At 32.7% G+C, this 19,350-nt stretch overlaps 1 protein-coding gene across 3 annotated transcripts in view; it reads right to left on the bottom strand.

Annotated features, from left to right (window-relative positions):
* The window catches only part of LOC145592339 (phospholipid-transporting ATPase 2-like), a 28,433-nt gene extending 24,539 nt beyond the window's left edge, over positions 1-3,894 (bottom strand). For all 3 annotated transcript variants that reach the window (XR_014102363.1, XM_081648785.1, XM_081648786.1), the window contains exons 1-3: positions 3,725-3,894; positions 3,304-3,434; positions 825-1,038 (exon numbers count right to left, since the gene is read on the bottom strand). Coding sequence is in view for 2 of the 3 variants with exons in the window: in XM_081648785.1 (XP_081504911.1) it covers positions 825-1,038; positions 3,304-3,428 (339 nt within the window). In the remaining variant the exon portion in view is untranslated. The remainder of the gene's footprint in view (positions 1-824; positions 1,039-3,303; positions 3,435-3,724) is intronic.
* Between the last annotated feature and the right edge of the window lie 15,456 nt (positions 3,895-19,350).

A 19,350-nucleotide genomic window follows, 5' to 3' on the forward strand; every position in this document is an offset into this window, starting at 1 on the left:
TAAATAAAGGAACGACACTACATTTGATCATTGAAAAAACACTATAAAAATCGTAGTAAGGTTCTTTAACATCAATCTCCAAGGTAATAAATATCTTTATTTGCTAAGGAACATTGGGCTTCCAAAACCTACAGGTGAAAGGTGAGAGTGAGGACTTCTCCATAGGATTATTATGTTGCATCTACTATAACTCTCCTATCTAGAAAATATCGATGGTGAATCAGAACATATCTCAGTCTAGGTCATTTTTCATTAATTGTATATTCAGAAATTTTAGAGGAATAATATTGACATCCTCTACCCCAAAAGAGAGGGAAAAGCGATGATGCAAGAGTGGTTAACAATGGGTTCAAATAGATGATGCAAGTGAAGAGAAAGAGTAAGCTCCCACCAAAACATTCCCAATTCCAAAAATAAATATGACCTCAATTCCACACCATAATTCTTGCCAAGTAAAAAATATATAAATAAATAAACAAATAAAAATTTTTAAAAAAAAAAAAAGAAAGAAACTTAATCAAAGACACAAAAATTCAAGGCCAAAGTTGGAAGAGTGTACAACTGCAACAGCAGCACAATAAATCCTCTAAATCTAATAAATTTTACAATTATATAGACTTAGAAACCTGAATTAAACCCAATTGTCAATTTTAACTATATATTTCTAGATGCCAGCAACCTAGTTTTACCAAAACAATTTAAATGACAGGTAAACTTTTACTTAATTCAACTTTCTGTATGCTAGTGGCTTTTAGCCAGCTATACTGGAGAATCTCTAGAGAGGAAAATAGCTACGCAAATATATGAAGTGATGAAATTCATACATGCTTTCTAATGCCATTCCTAACAACCCACACTTCTTTCTCGTTTGCATTTTTGTCAGAAAGAAATCGATTGTAATCATCCCATGCTTCTTTTGTAGCTGAAACTGCAAATATAAATATAAGTGGACCCCAGGTACTGGCAGGATTAACAGGGGTGATGAGTGGCCATAATTGAAGACAAGCAATCAACAGAAAGTACTGGTTCATAAATCGGCTGCAATAAAAAGAAGATACAATCATGTCAGCAAACAACCAGAACGGCAGAACCTAAGATGGCCAGTTTCATCTTTAAGTACAAAAGAACACCTTATATTTCACAATTGATTTAAAGGTGCATATTGATGTATGCAGCTGAGAAAATAAACAGATTCCATGAACTTAAGCATAATAAAAAGAGCTAAATAATAAATTATGTCACCTCATAGTAATGTAAATTGAGTTCATTTTACTGAGGCACATAAGAAGGTGTCCACATAGGCAGGGAATTTTATGATGAATTAATTAGAATTTTGATAATTTCTAAAAGATAGCTCTGTGTATACAGTTTTGACATAGTTCACATATACTGACATACATAAAACTTTTTAAGATTCTTTTATTCAATAAAAGTTAAATGCTTGAGCTTAAGCTGTGAAGGTGAATGGTACTAAACCCAAAACTTGTTCATGGGTATTATTATATTAATCTATATGCATTTTAAATCAAAGAGACTCACCAATTAGCCCAATAAATAATGGGGACATGTGAAAAAGAAGAGAGATAACAGCCATCTCCTCCCATTACCAATAAATTGGATAGGTACCCTGCTTGGGTTTGCAAGTGCTCCAACTCTTTACAACATTTCTGGGAAAAATGAGCATTTCCTCTATTGTCTGAATTCCTTCCACTAAATCCCTTCTAATCTACCAAAAATTCTTAAGTCTAAGTTTCATATTGATATTTGGTAGCAATACATAGATCTGATAGATGCCAATCATAATGGTTGAAGATAGTATAGAACTCCAGATACTTTCTTGCAGAGTGGTAAATGTATTTGAGATACAGACATGTCCCTCACCATGTCTATAAATACTTTCTCATAGTTGTAGATTATTTCAAAAGAACTTGGTTTTTTGAGCATGATAATAGCATTCCAAGTTCAAGTGAAATGGAAGGAAGTTGTAAGTAATAGGAATGTCCATTATTCAAATTAAAACCGAAATCCAATCCAATCTAATCCAAACCGAATCATCAATTTGGATCACTTTAAACCATATTAGATCAGATTGAAACTTTTTTTAAACTTCAGATTTTTGGAATGGATCATATTGAACCTAATTGGAATCGAATATCTTTCTAAAGTATCACCAACTAATAATGTTTTTTATGATGGTTCCATCATAAATAGATTGGCAAAGACATAGATGAAGCTTAGCCAATAAGAAGATAATAAAATCAAAGAGAATGAAGTAGTAAATAATGATAAAAGAGGGATACAACGTGAATGCTCCAATAAAGTCTAAAATATCGTGTGCTTGACCTTATTTGTTTATTTATGTCTGAAAAACTAGTTAGTTTATATGTTAAACTATTGCTTTACTTTTATTTGTAACATATAATTAAATTAATTTAAAATGTTAGTTTTTTGGGATTTATTATCGTGTGTGGTACAAGACATAAACTAGTTTATATTTATCTCTAAACTCTTTTATCTCTCACTCGGGACTTACATTTCATTAAACCATTGCACATGATCCAATTACATAAGAGCATTTTCGTAGACACATAACTTTCTTTCCCGATTAACTTTTCACATGTCAGGTATTTTCTTCGACACTTTCCTTTTTTGTCATTTCTCCCTACATGTTAGAATAGTCCAAAATGTTTGAGTTTTACACTTACAGTTAAATAAACAACTTATCTATTAATCCAAAATAATCTTGTAATTCTACCCTCAAATACTTCATAATAGAAGATCATTAAATCAATTTTACAGTTTTACTTGTCTTTCTTAAATGCCTGACCGCCCAATCCATAAGCCTAGTATCTAGTATACATATAATTCAGTTCTGCTTGGAAGTGTAGTGCTGGACGCCTGGACACACTCATGCTACAGCTGTTAATACGTGGCAAAGTTTGTAATGACTTATGAATTTGTAGTTTCTTAAATCAAAATAGTTCTCAGTAATAAATCTAATTATAGCATATATAACAACATGACATTATCACATTAATAGTATTCTTCAAATACATATCTTCACATAACCAACAACAAATGAGGCAACGAAAGTGAGAAGTCTACTAAAGAAAATTACAAAGAAAAATTGAAAACGTAAGCACTTACAAAATTACAGTCAATAATATTGGCAACAAAATATCAACCAAAGAGAGTTGATAACAATGTCAAAGTTAATACCTACTTAAGCACATCATTGAGAATGCAAGAACAAACAGCTTCGAAATACAAAACCCCACAAATTAGGAAAAAAAAACACATCACCTGAACTGTTCCAATAAGTTCTTTGGGAGGAAGTTGAGCAATGTGTATTTCCGATTCGATACACGATTATCACAGTAAAGTTCATGCACAGATTCATCATCATTGATATAAACATAGCGCTTCATCGTGTTCTGTAATCATAAAATCATACGAACCACATCAATAGCCATACCCAAGCTAACATTACAGGTTTAGACAGAAAAAGTCCATCGTTCAACCCCAACATCAAAGGTTCTACAACACATTATCAACCAAATTTGATTCAATTATCAAATCAAGCTCGAAAAATCACATAATTCAATTCAATTCGAATTCTAAATTACTATACTGACAATTAAATTCAATTCAATTCAATTAGATCAACGATTAAACCTAGATTGTGAAATTGAAATGATGATTACATACAGAAACAACAATTTACCTCAAAAGCAGCTTCAATGGAGGATAGAAATATTAGAAGCTGCTTCAATGGAAGATATTAATATTAGAAGGCGCCTCAACGGAGAGCGTGGAGCGCGCTTCAATGGGAAACTGAGGAAGAGAGAGACGGAGATGGAAGAAGACAGGTACGTTCCACAATTTTATTTTATTTTTTTTTTATTTTTTATTTATCCATTAAAGTGACTTGTACGCCGTATAAATGTATTTAGTATTAGATCCCGTTTACTTCACCCTACTTTTGCAGAACTGAAATTATTTTTACGGAACTAAAATTATTTTTATTGAACTGAAATTAATTTTATTAAATTGAAATTAATTTTACTGAAATAATTTTTTTTTTGTTGAACTGAAATTAATTTTACAGAATCTCCATTATATTTTTTCTTTACATTTACTCATTTTTACTGAACTGGAATTATTTTTACTAAACTTGATGTGAATCGAGTCCCCTTTCTTATAACTATCTTTATTGCTTTATTTAGGTAATCTCTTGGTTTTACCTTACTTTTAAAGTTGGGGTTTTACAAGTGAGTTTTTAATAATATTTTTATTATTTTCTTAGTAGTAGTTATGGGGTCTTGAGCTTCCAAAGTTGTGTTAATTGGTTAGTGGGCTATTTTGGTTCATTAATTAATTGTTAGGGATTTATTTAGTTTGCTTGCGGAGCAAGTAGGATAGATTTATTTTTCCTATATATATTAGTCATATGTCAATTATTTTGAGAGAATCTGTTTTAATAAAAAGTTGAGTTTATTAAGCTTTTGCTTGAAGAGAACTTTGCTAATGTTCAAACTAGTTGTTAACTAGGGTTTTGGGATCGTTGCTCCTAAGATCAAACTTAGAAGTCATTGCCTTCTAAGACTATCCTTCAAATTTTCATCATTAAAATCACTCAATTCCTTCCATCAAATAAAAGCCATCAAAAATACGCATCAAAACTGAAATTATTTTTGCTTGATTAAATTTATTTTTGCTGAACTGAACTTATTTTTACTAAACTAAAATTACTTATACTGAATTTATGTTTTTTAAGGTGAAGTGAACAGGCCTTATACTAACAAGCTAATAAACGCAGAAAATCAGGGATAAGCTCAAGTAGTTAGAACTTGAGACTCTCCTCTAGGGTTTGCTTAAATAACAATAAACCTAAATCTAGAATATTTCGGATCGATACAAGGAGGATACTGGATATCCATACAATATTTCATAACACTCCTCCTTGATGTCCATTATCGAAGATTGTGCCTCGTTAAAACCTTATTGGGAAAACCTATGGGATAAAAACCTAATGAAGGAAAAAGAAAACACATTCTTCGTAAATACCCTCGAAGTACTTCCTCATTAAAAACCTCACTAGAAAACTCCAATGTGGGACAAAACCATGGTTAAAAGGAAAAAGAGTGCAGAGTGTAATGATCTCCCCCTGTTAAAATATATAACTTGAGACCTTTTATTACAATAAGTCCAATGTCGCTAGGTAACTTTTCGTTTGTAGCAAATAATATTCCTTGATAATTGATCCTCCGAAATTGAATATGAATCTTCAAATCTTCGCCTTCAAATCTTCGCGTGAACAAGTGAGATGTCTTCTTTTATCATACTCTTAAAATGATACAAGTATTAAGAACAATTTCCTTTTTAAGTGAGTTTAAAGATCTAAGAAGTTAAGAATTTATGTAAAGAGTGTTCAACGATAACGGGTAACTTACCACGTCCTAAAGGTTGCCTATATAACACCTCTTACGTCCAGATCCAGTTCCCTTTATTTAGCTAAAGAGATAGAATTTTTTAAGAGCTTTCCAACCATATCTCACAATATTTTTTTCGATTTTTCTATGATTTTTAAAGATTTTTTTCGTTCAAGCTATTTAAAATGATAAAAAAAAAAAAAAAAAAAATAGGCACGTTTTTTTTTATTCTCTCTTAATTACTTTTTAAAATCGTATTAATTTATTTTTAAAAAAACTAATGGTGTCATGAAACCTATATTACACTATATTATGTAATTTTAAATTATAGAACTTTAATTATTTTGTTTTTTTATTAGAATGTCTTAATTTTATCTAAAGATGACTTTCGAAATAAAAGAGTTTTAAGGAACTTTAATTTTATCTAAAGATGACTTTAGAAATAAGAGTTTTAACAAACTTTAATTTTTGTTCTGAAATGATTGTTTTTGAGGAAACTTAATCTTATATTAAGACGACTTCAAAATTAAATGATGCTCTAAAAAACTTTAATTTTATTTTAAGACGATTTTAGAAATAAAATCTTTTATAATTTTATGAACTTCTTTATTTCAAACCCTTTTTATAACACAAGAATGAATCATGACTTTGCATTCTTGGTTTTTTTTTTAATTAATGCAGTACTACAAAATTGAGCTTAAGTAACACTCGTTGGGTATCACTTAAAAAATTTCATGATTGTTTTCTTTTTAGGTAACACTTTTGTAACATTGTAGTATTAGGTAACAGTTTTTGTAACACTTTAATATTAGGTAGCACTTGATTGTAACACTTTGATATTAGGTAGCACTTGATTGTAACACTTAGATTTTTCTTTTTTCATATTTTATTTTATATGCTCAAATAGTACTTCGTATTTTTTTTCTCCGTGTAACTTTCTTCCTCCTTATTTCTCCCTCAAGCTTTTACGGTCCCTTTGTTTACACCGCACCTCCTTAACTCCTTTCCTCGGCTTCTATCGTTACCCCCTTCTTGCTCTTGGTACTCTACTATAGCCCCCATCCGCCACCACCTACCTCTATTGCAACCCGTGCTCCAAGTCGAAGACTTAAACAACAAGCCGCGCTTCAAGTTGAAGAGACACCGATTGCCACCTCTAAGGACAGCGATTGCAACCGTTTGGCCTCCATTATTGGCAGCTTCCACCTTAAAGTTAGGGTTAGGGTTAGTTTAGATCCCTCTCCCTTCCATTATCAGCAAGAATTTGAGCTAGGTGAAGTCTGGTTTTCAAATCGCTCTCTCTAATCTTGTTGATTATTTCTTAATTTGATGTTGAATTTGCCTATTAACAAGTTTAATTTCCCTATTTTCATATTGAATTTTGCATGCATCTTAATTGGTTGAAGTATACATTTAGATGAGTTTGGGATTTTTTATTTTTCTTCTTTTCAATAACTGTTGATTTCATTTACCTTATAATTTGATCTTTGTTGACTAATCTAACCAATTTTAATTTAATTATTTTCTTTTCTGAATTTATTCCTCATAAGTTTGTGGAGTATCCAAGTAATTTTGGCGAAAGGAATGCAGAAATCAATTTTAATGGTGTTTGATATTCAAGCATGGTGATATTCCTACTACTCCGAAAACCACTACTCCGGGAAAGTTGATGATCAAGCTGGTTGATGATTGAAAAGGGGTGATATGACCTCTTTTTATAAGGAAAAAAGGAGGGTCGAAGGATTAAGAAAAGAATCCATATTTGAATCGGCATAAAACTCGATGGACAGAAGTTTTTGCGGTTTTTGTTTTTATCATAACTTTTGATCCAGAAGTCGGAATAAGATAAATGTATGTCGTTGGAAAGCCCTTGAAGTCTACTTTTGAACCCAATTAGAATCCAATTAAAACCTTTTATAGAATAAAAGATATGGCCGAAATTGTGGAAGGGTGTCAGTTTTGGATAGAGTTTCGTATTTCTTTCATATCTTTTTCGTTATAGCTCGGAATTAACATTATAATATATCATTGGAAAGATAATTTCAAGAGCTATCCAAAAATCTAAGATTTGGATAAAAACTATGAAGCACCAAAATAATATCTGAATATATTCCATTTTGCACAAAACAAGGACTCTAAAAAAAGAGGAGTTTTATTCAATTTAAAATTCTTTGATTTTATTTTTTCAAAAAAGGATAATGAAGATCTTTTAGAAACTTAAAGAAGCTTCTAAAAAATTCTAATTGGTTTAGGAATTGTATTAAACCTTTGGACCCTCCACATGATCATTGGGCCGTAGGTAAAATCCGGTTTGAGCCCAGTTTAGTATTTTGGCCATAACTTCCCCATTATTCATCGGAATTGGGCTTATAATATATCGTTGGAAAGGTATATTTGAGCTTATCTAACTACACTATTATTGGATCCATATCATAGATCAAACTAAATTGGACTAGACATTTTCATAAAAAGGGTACGAAAAGAAATATTTTGGAAAACAGAAAGAAGTATTTTTATTGAAAACAAGTTCATCACGAGACTCTTTCACATTTCACCTTGTTCGATAAACAATGTCGCAAAAGATATTCATCATTGGGTTTTGTTTTTGGGGAGACACAATCAGGTGTCTACAGAATCCCCCACTTTGACTGAGTTTAGGGAAACAGAAGTTTTGAAAACAAAAGTCAAAGTAGCGATAGGGACGGAGAATGATTTAGAACGTTCTGCGATCCTAAATCATTCTTTTAACGCCGATACCTGCAAACTAGCGTTATTTAAATAGATAAAAGAGTTAGAAACGCGTATCTTGCACCGTCGAGCACACGTCTCCGGAGTAACCAATTTTGGTGTTGCATTTGTGACGACCTTCCTCAAGCCAGGGGATATCGCCGAAGACCACTCCGCTGGTAGTTGTCTTCAATTTTTTATTATGACAGTCCTCCGCAAGCTAGGGAACACCATCGAAGATTGCTCCGCTTGTAGCGATCTTCTGCTATTTTGTGACCATATTCTGCAAGCTAGGGAACATCGTCGAAGATAACTCTACTTGTAGCCATCTCCCATTTTATGACAACCTTCCAGTCGTCGAAGGTGACTCTGCTTGTAGTCATCTTCAGTTGTTTGTGACAACCCTCTACATTCTAGGGATAGTCGTCGAAGACTATTCTGCTTGTAACGATCCTCAGTTTATTTGTTGTGACAATCTTCCATATCCTACGTAACATTGTCGAAATCTGCTACATCATGAGCTATTTTCTCGAATCAAGGTGAAAACCTTCACAATCATAGCAAATGTCATCGAAGACCGCCTCATCACAAACCATTCTTCTCAAATCCAGGTGACAACCTCCACAATCATTGCGAACGTCGTCGAAGACCGCCCATCTCGTACCATCTTCTCAATTTCTAAGTGACAACCTCCTCAATCTTAGCGAAAGTTATCAAAGATCCCCCATCTTGTGCTATCTTCTCGAATCAATGATAACCTCCACAATCTTAGCGAAAGCTATCGAAGACCGCTTCATCTTGAACCGTCCTTCTCAAATCTAAGCGAGAGACCCTTTTAATCCTAGAGCCTCCTGTAGAAGGCTTCTTCATCTTAAGTCTTCAAATCTTCTTGTCTTTACTCCTAGAAGTAATTGACCTTTCCATATTTGGAAAATTCATTTCAAGAACCATATCTAAGATTCTTAAAGTCTTCAAATTGGTTTGTAGAAATCCTCCATCCTAGGAGTTCTTTGTGATTATAATCAATCACTACTCAAATGTTCTTAATCAATTTTCAAATCTGCTTCATTTGATCGTCATCAGGCAGATCATCAATCAAATTGTAATCGAGTTGACTACCTATCAAAAGTGTTCATTCAATATGTAATCAAAGTATGATCGTCATCAGGCCGATCTATCAAGACTGTAATCGAGCCGATTACCAATAAAATATCTATCAATTGTCTAAAAAGATCGAATGCTCATCAAGAGACTCAAATGGATTAGTCACGGACCAACCAATCCAGGTTGTGAGACCATCAAAGGCTGACGCTGGCAAATCAGAGCCATCGCGCAGTGACAGGTCTGTCGCACTGCGTCATAGTGTATCGCGGTGCATTAGGGTGCCTCGTGCTGCGTCAAGGTGCATCGTGCTGCGTTGTTCATTTTGCAATGCGCTTGAATCCTATTCAGAGCTTTTTTAGCTTGTTCAGCTTTAAACTTAGGCCCTGTTCTTTAGAGCTGCACTGCTCTGCTCTGTTCTGCTGAAATCTGCTCTGCTCTGTTCTGCTGAAATCTGCTCTGCTCTGCTCTGCTATGCTCTGCTTCAATCTTCTCTGCTCAGCTCCGCCTTGCTCTGCTCTACTCTGCTTAAAAATAATACTTAATATTGAATTATTATAATAATAATTAATATTTAATAATAATAATAATAATTAATATTGAATTATTATATAATAATAATATTTAGTATTTAACAATAATAAATAATTAATATTTAATAATAAAAATACTATTAAAAATTAATGTTTAATAATAACAACAAAAAATAATTAATATTTAATAATAATAATATTATTAAAAATTAATATTGAATAATAATAATAATAAATAAAATAAATAATATTTAATATTAATAATATTATTAAAAATTAATATTTAGTAATAAATAATTAATAATAAATAATTAATATTTAATAATTAAAATAATAATTAATATTAAATAATAATAATAATAAATAAATAATTAATAATAATAATAATAATTATAAATATTAAATAATAATAATAATAATAACAATAATAATGATAATAATAAATATTTATCAATAATAATAATAAATATTTATAAATAATAATAATAATAAATAATAATAATAATAATAATTAAATAAATAAATAATAATAATAATAATAATAATAGTAATAGTAATAATAATAATAATAATAATAAATGTAATAATAATAATAATAATGAAATCTGCTCTGTTCGGCTCAGCTCGGCTCTGCTCTAATTTGCTCTACTTCAATCTGCTCTGCATTGCTGAAATCTGCTCTACTCTGCCCAGAAGCTCAAAAGAATAGGGCCGGTGGTGCGTGTGTGTGCACGGTGGTGCACGATGGTGGTCATGGTTGTTTGTGGCTCGGTTTTCTCCTCCCTTCTCCGTAGAAGGTGGTTCGAAGTGTTCGTGCCCAACTACCTAGCAGTAGTGGAGGTTCAATCCTATCCCGTGGACTAAGTAGAGGAGCAACGCTTGGGGCTCTATTATCTCCCTAATTGACAGTCAATCGTATGTATTATGTGATTCTTTATGTGTTATGCTTATAGATCCTGTTTAGATGCGAACGAATATGATTCGTGAAATTCCGCATTATAGTACCTAAAATCCTACAATGGATAATTGTTAAAACCTTATACAACTTAATAATTATTCTTAACCTCAAGTTTGGAAATGAGGCCATAACCTTATATTAACTATTATCACTAGTACAAAACTAACCTTATGTAATACCCAAAAAGTGTTACATAAAGTGGTAAAAGTGTTATTATAGACAATAGGTAACACTTTATTGGGTGATACTTCCGCCCAGGTTACCTAAGGTCTTATGTAACACTTTCAAAAATGGTTCTACAACCCCTTTTATGTAACACTTTTTATATTATTAGCATCATCTTTAAAGTGTTACTTTTTATTTCTTAGGTAACACTTACTTATCTTAAGTAACATTTTTCAATCATATAGTATCACTTTATCCGACATTATGTATCACTTTTCGAACAATTGTAACATCTTGTTGATTATTAGGTATCATTTTTTTTTGTATATAGTAGCACTTTATTTGATATTATGTATCACTTTTGCAAACTAATATAACACCTTATTAAATAATAGGTAACATTTATTTAATTATTATTATTATTATTATTATTATTATTATTATTTACAATATGCAACTTTTTTTCTTTTCTTAAATATTAAAATAATAACATTTACAACAACCATAAATGTGAAATTAACACATACAATAGACAGTAATTTGGATTGATAAAATTTCATAGTTTCTTTGAAAAAAATCCTTAAACACCAATTTTTTTTGTTTGCCTAAAGTCCTAAACAATTCCATAAACAAAACAAAAGGAAAGTGAACTTTAGTCTCTAGCTTAGACCACCAAATTTACAAACATGCTAAGCAAAATAAGTTGGCGCAGTAGAAAATAAACAGCAGCAGCTAGCAGTAACAACCGATAGCAGTCCCTAATAGTAACTGCATTCAAGAGTACCAGGCTAGCAGCAATAGTGGCTAGTAGCAGCTTGCAATAACAGCAATGTAATACCCCATATTTTTATACGTATTTTTATTGAAAATAAGTATTTTGTGGGGTATTTAAATAATTTAAAATGAATTTTTTATGATATATTAATTATTTATTTTAAACAAGTTTGAAAATATTTTATAAAAGGAAAGTTTTATTTAAATTAATTATTTTATTAAGTTGGAATTTATTTTAGGAAAGTTTTAGGGATTAGGAAAGATTTAAAAAAAAAGGGAAGTTTAGGTAAGAAGGGTTTTCTAGAGAAGATACAAACATTCAACACTTGGGCAAATTAAACTTTACCCAGAGTGGAGAAAACCCAAGGTAAACTTTCTCTCTCTTCTCCTTTATTTTTCTCTTTTTTTTTCTTTCTTTCTTTTTCCCCTTCCCCTTGTTTCCAGATCACCACCGCCGGCCACCACCACCACCGGTGGGCCGCCGGCCACTAGCAGCACTAGCCGGCAGCTGCGACAACCACCAGCGGGCTGGCAGCAGTAGGCAGTGGCGCCGGCCTGCTGTCCGGTTGCTCCTATTCACGAAAAAAATTAAATCTTTGTTTTTGAATCTTGTTTAAACCTTAGATCTAATTATAAATCAAGGGTTTTGTGTTAATAATATGATTGGTATTATGTATGATGCAATTTAATTTTCAGATTTTAATTCTAATTAAAAAGCCCCAATTTTAAAACCCTAGATTCTTCAATTATTAAATATGGAAGGATTGTGATTTAGGGTGGTTTAAACCTTTGATTTAAGTGTTTTAAAGCCTAATTACAACAAGTTTATATATATATATATTGCTGGAATTTTTGGTAGCATACTAAAAATCAAGTTTCTTTAAGGAATTTTAATTGCCCATTAATTGGGATTAAAGTATGAGGTTTTAAATAAAATTTCAGCTTATTTTAAATAAATTATGAGTAGTTTAATAAGAGTATATATTGCTGGAAATTTGTGTAGAGTGGATTTTGATGCTCTATTATTATTTTAAATTGTAGGAGACTTTGAAGTAAGTGATTTCTATTAGTCGTGGCGATATTAAGATTGTATTCAAGGTACGTTCGCGTACTTAGCATATTTTTGATGATGTAGTAGCATGCTAGATGTGATTAATTGATTACAAGTAGTATCATGCTAGATTATGAATGGAAATTGTGATTTGGTTGATATTGGTGGGATTGAATTATGAAGCATGATTTATTTGTGATGGATTAATGATTGGAAAATAATAGTTTGGCAAATTGAGTATGAATCACACTTTTATTTATGGCATGATAGATAGCATGTTTAATTAAACTAAATGTTTAATTTGGATTGGAACATCAAACGGGAATTTTATTATGGTTCATATAATTTTTATTGATGCTATAAGCATGGGAAAGGAGCTATGTAAGTGTCTATGTACATGAGGAATAAATTGTATGTTGGTGCCTTAGTGCACTTAAGGTGTTTTTAACACCGAGGGATAGGATTTTTTGCACATTAAGCGTAAGGTGTCTTTGACACCGAGGTGGATTTAAAAAGGGTTCAACATTAAACATTTTGTGGTCACTAATTATTCAAGAATTAAATTTGAGTGTTTAATTGTTTTAATAATTATAATGTTTGATGTTATTATGATTTGAGAGTCATCACCAAGTTTAATAATATGTAAAGAACGTAAAGTGAAAGAGATTACGCACCAAAACTCTTGGAACGTATATACCTTGAGTATGAACATATGGGGGAGTTATACGACTTTATATTTGACCATAACTTCTACTGCGAGTACAGGACGCTGTATTTTCCTTTTTATTATTCGCAGGAATTCCGCCACTTACGAGTGGTTCTTTTATACTGGCACGGTTAGCTCCCGTGTTAGTACCCCTTTATTGGGGCAGGTTAAGGGAAACCCGTTCGATGTGTAATCAAAACTAAATAATTTATTTAGTTACTTAGTTGAGGATTTTTGTTGTATGTTGTGTGCTTGAAAACAGGTGCAACAAGGTAAGTTGTGTGTTGATAGGTAAAAGCATGTTAGTGTGTTTAATTATGCTTATGTAGTCAGCTTTGTTGATTGTGTGTTTGTTTTTTTGTTGGTCTTGTCTTTACCTTGGCCTTATGATGACCCATTTTTAATGAAGAGTAGTGGAAACAAGTAGAGAGAAGCTTTTCAGGTGATGAAGCATATTCATGATGGGCATGAGAGAAGAGAGAATCATGCTAGTTTTCATAAGTTTATGATGTGTTATTGCTTTAATTATATTATGATATTTTTGTTGCGAGACGAACGTAAAGGTTTTTAAATTGAATTGGTTTTGTTAAGGGCCTACAATGGTTCCAAGTTATAGGTTTGACTTTATTTTACTTTGGTTTGACTTTACTTTCGTGAGTTGACTTTTTAAGTTGAGTCGTTTTAAATATTTTAAAGGAGAGTCTTCCGCCGTGTGTCTTTGATAATTGCCTTAGCCGTTTTCACGGTGGTGGTAATATCTTAGATTTTCCTATTTAAAGTTTTAAACAGGGCAAAACAGGTATTTTAAAAGAAAGGAATTTCTAGGGTGTTACACAATCAAACCATCATCATTTTTTTAGTGATCATCTCCCAAGCGAAGACGATTCACGGCGCAAGGTTCCCCGATAAAAAGAGACTTGTAATCTCATTATCAGACAAGTTTTTCCTCAAGCATAGAAAATTGTCGGTCGTTACCACTTCTCAAGACGAAGAAGTCAGCGATTATATCATTTGTCGACTTTCCTCAAGTGTGGAAAGTATCACAACAACCATCATCCGGTGGATTTCTTCAAGCATAGACAGCTACCAAACTCATTTGCAGAACGTCTTAAATCATTATCCGTCCCAAATCGACTACTTTGACTATCATTTTCGAAACTATAGTTTTTGAAACTGACGTTTCTACAAACTCAGTCAAAGTGGGGGCTTCTGTAGACACCTAAAAATATCTCCCCGAAACCAAACCCGATGATGAACAACCTTTCACCGCCATTATTGATCGGGTTAAGTATTTAATTTCGGGAATGCTTAAAGTCCATGTTCAATCAAACTCAGTTCACAAAATAGTCAATGGATCAGTCCTAATGTTTAGTCAAAGCATAGTCTAATTTGTATTTTTGCCCAAACCTTTTGTAATTCATTTTATATTATTTATTAATTTATCCCAATTAATGAATAATAAACCTAAATAGCCCGAAATTGTGAAACGACACTTGAAAATGCTGAGCGTAATTAGGTTAAAAATGAATTTGGACGCAAATATGGAAAAAATGTACATCGTGTCACGGGGCTACGTGCCGCGCCACGGTTGAAATTGCCGCGTCGCGGCATTTTCTATCATGTCACGGTACATATGCTGTGTCACGGGAGTTTTTCGTGTTTTCTCCGCATATACTTGCACATGCTTTATCCATCTGAACATGTGTTAGGGCAAAAAGTGTCCCGCGTCACGGTAATATATACCGTGTCACGGCAACCACTGCCGTGTCGCGGCAACCATTGCCGTGTCAAGGTGCCCAAAAAGTAGGGTTTTATCTTTTTAGGGTTCCATGTGTTCCCTCTACTCATTTTCTCTATAAATACGACCCTCATTTCTGCAGTTCGGGGCATCAAAGAATCTGTATTCTCTCTTCTGTGCTCTAGCCTAAACACTAGCCTACCTTATTCTTCCACAATACTTCCCCTAAGTACTCCAAGGAGTCCGTACTTAACCCGAGGTTCCATCCTTAAACCAAGGCGTGAAAGGTAGAACTGTTTGAGGGTTTGGCCCCAAATCAACTCTATTTAATTTAATTTTAATTATTGTTTTATTGATTTCCATGAAGTTACTAACACATTTATTATTTTATTGTTGCAAGCAAACAAAATCAAAGTAAGGAATCATGTTCCTTTCATTTCTATTATTTTTCGAACGATTTTTATTATGTTTGTCATACATTAATTGTTGGATTGTTGTTAAATTGCTTCCAATATTAATGTTGATTTTATTATATTTGTTGATCACTATATTGCATGTTTAAAGGGAATATGTAATTGAAAATCACGCCTAATAAGATAATTTGGATGACCGGTTTAGGTTCCTTTTTAATCTTATTATTAATTAAAGTGATCACTAATATTTACAATTATGTGTTGCATTATTATTAAACCAATTTAGCATATTATAGTTTGGAGCGAATTGAATATTTTTTTTGCATGCCTTTGAGATCGCAGGAATCACTTTTCACTATAAGAATCGAGTAGAGGCCAATACGGGCGAATGTGACTCCATGACTCACTTCATCCCTGATCCTCCTTTCGTGGTTTCGAACCATATGGAGTTAGTAATCTCATGGTTATGAATGGGGTGTAACCTTCACGGGTCAATCACTGTTGCCTTTCGTTGTCCCTTATCGTGGTTGCCTTTTGTGATCCGTGAACGGTTTGCAAGTTCCTTAAAAACTTGTTGGTGGCTCCCTACTTTCCTTGTCCCTAATCGTATATGTCACTTCCCACTTTCTATGAGTGCCAAGCATATTCACCACATGCTTAACGTAAGCGTACTTCAAACGACGCCTACAAACCTGCCAAAAAAATATGCCTCTACTTTATTCCTCTCATATTCATGTGCGCTTTTTAACTTACATCCAATCATTATATTAATCCTAAACCTGTTTAATCTATGTTGGTTGAATATTAATGCACAAATAAAAATATTATTGGCGATCACTTGAATTAAAATCACATTAGCCTAAATAAAATTATTAATTATCTTATTAAGCGTGATTTCAAGTACAAATTCCCTTCAAACCTGCAACAGAGGACGTGATCAAGCAATAACAATAACATCAAGCAACATATAAATATAGATACAACAAATCATCATCATAATAATAATCACATCAAAGCATAATAATAGTAGCAAGATCCTAGGCATGGTACCAACATGATTAATATCAAATCGTAGCATGTCACTAAGCAATAAAAATCAAAGCTTTAGCCCTAACATGATACTAACATGATAAAAGAAATTAGGAAGCAACCTAAACATGATACTATAAAGCAATAAATAACATCCTAACATGATACTTGGGATAATATAAACATGCTAAACATGATAATAGAAATTAATATAAAATTATAAACATGATTTCTACATCAAAAGAAGAGTAAGTAATCGAATTACTTACTTTGATGCCTCGTATCTCTTTCTATCAAAAGAATACACAAGTTAGTAAACTTCAATAAAATATTAAATCAAACAATTAATTTTAATAATTGAAATAGGGTTCTGGGACCATACCCTCAGAAATTATCAACCTTTCACGCCTAGGGTGAAGGCAACTTTGAACTTGTCTTGATGTGCTAGTGTCTCGTGATGGACGAATGGTGTTTTAAAAAGGGTAGGCTTAGAAAATCAAGAGAAAGAAAGAAAGAAAAAGCTTTGCTTAAAGAGAGAAGAGAAAGGTCGATTGTTGGTGATCAAGCTTGTTAATGAAAGTTGATGATCAAGCTTGTTGATGATTGAAAAAGGGGTGATATGACCTCTATTTATAAGGGTAAAAGGAGGGTCTAAGGATTAAGAAAAGAATCCAAATTTGAATCGGAATAAAACTCGATGGACAACAGTTTTTGCGGTTTTTGTTTTTATCATAACTTTTTTTCCAAAAGTTGGAATACGTTAAAAAATATGTTGTTGGAAATCTCATGAAGTACTACTTTCCAACTCAATAAGAATCAGATAAAAATATTTTGTAAAATAAAAGATATTGCCGAAATAGTACAAGGGTGTTAGTTTTGGATAAAGTTTCGTATTTCTTTCATATCTTTTTCGTTTTAACTCGGAATTAATATTATAATATATCATTGGAAAGATAATTTCAAGAGATATCTAAAAATTTAAGATTTGGGTAAAAATTGTGAGGCACAAAAATCTCGGAATTAATATTATAATATATCATTGGAAAGATAATTTCAAGAGATATCTAAAAATTTAAGATTTGGGTAAAAATTGTGAGGCACAAAAATAATATCTGAACATATTCCATTTCGCACAGAACAAGGACTCCAAAAAAAGAGGATTTTTATTCAATTTCAAATTCTTTGATCTTATCATTTCAATAAGGATAATTAAGATCTTTTAGAAACTTATAAAAGCTTCTAATTGATCCTATTTGGTTTAGGAATGGGATTAAACCTTTGGATGCTTCACATGATCATTGGGCCGTAGGTAAAATCCGATTTGAGCCTAGTTTAGTATTTTGGTCATAACTTCCTCATTATTCATCGGAATTGGGCTTATAATATATCGTTGGAAAGGTATTTTTGAGCCCCATCCAAATACACTATTATTAGACCCATATCAGGGGCCAAACTATACTGGAATGGACATTTTCATAAACAGGGTACGAAAAGAAATATTTTGGAAAACAGAAAGAAGTATTTTTATTAAAAACAAGTGCATCACAAGACTCTTTCACATTTCTCCTTGTTTGATAATCAATGTCGCAAAATATATTCATCACTGGGTTTTTTTTTGGGGAGCCACAATCAGATGTCTACAGAAGCCCCCACTTTGACTAAGTTTGGAGAAACATAAGTTTCGAAAACAAAAGTCAAAGTAGCGATAGGGACGGAGAATGATTCAGAATGTTCTGCGATCCTAAATCATTCTTGTGACGCCGATAACTGCAAACCATCGTTAGTTAAATAGATAAATGAGTTAGAAACGCGTACCTTGCACCGTCGAGCACACGTCTCTAGAGTAACCGATTTTGCTGCTGCATTTGTGACGACCTTCCTCTAGCCAGGGGATATCGCCGAAGACCACTCCGCTTGTAGTTGTCTTTAATTTTTTGTTGTGATAGTCCTCCGCAAGCTAGGGAACATCATCGAAGATTGCTCCGCTTGTAGCGATCTTCTGCTATTTTATGACCATCTTCCGCAAGCTAGGGAACATCGTCGAAGATAACTCTGCTTGTAGCCATCTCCCATTTTATGACAACCTTCTAGTCGTCGAAGGTGACTCTACTTGTAGTCATCTTCAATTGTTTTTGACAACCCTCCACATTCTAGGGAACGTCGTCGAAGACCATTCTGCTTGTAACGATCCTCCGTTTTTTAGTGACAATCTTCCACATCCTTGGGAACATCGTCGAAATCTTCTACATCACGAGCTATTTTCTCGAGTCAAGGTGACAACCTTCACAATCATAACGAATGTCGTCGAAGACCGCCTCATCACAAACCGTTCTTCTCAAATCTGCGTGACAACCTCCATAATCATTGCGAATGTCGTCGAAGACCGCCCATCTCGTGCCATCTTCTCAATTTGTAAGTGACAACCTCCTCAATCTTAGCGAAAGTTATCAAAGATCGCCTATCTTGTGCTATCTTCTCGAATCAATGATAACCTCCACAATCTTAGCGAAAGCTATCGAAGACCACTTCATCTTGAACCGTCCTTCTCAAATCCAAGCGAGAGACCCTTTTTATCCTAGAGCCTCCTATGGAAGGCTTCTTCATCTTGAGTCTTCAAATATTCTTATCTTTACTCCAAGAAGTAAGTGACCTTTCCATTTTTGGAAAATTCATTTTAAGAACCATATCTAAGATTCTTAAAGTCTTCAAATTGGTTTGTAGAA

Source organism: Chenopodium album, chromosome 18 (assembly GCF_948465745.1).
Source record: "Chenopodium album chromosome 18, dcCheAlbu1.1, whole genome shotgun sequence".
In the NCBI taxonomy this organism is placed as follows: Eukaryota; Viridiplantae; Streptophyta; class Magnoliopsida; order Caryophyllales; family Amaranthaceae; genus Chenopodium; species Chenopodium album.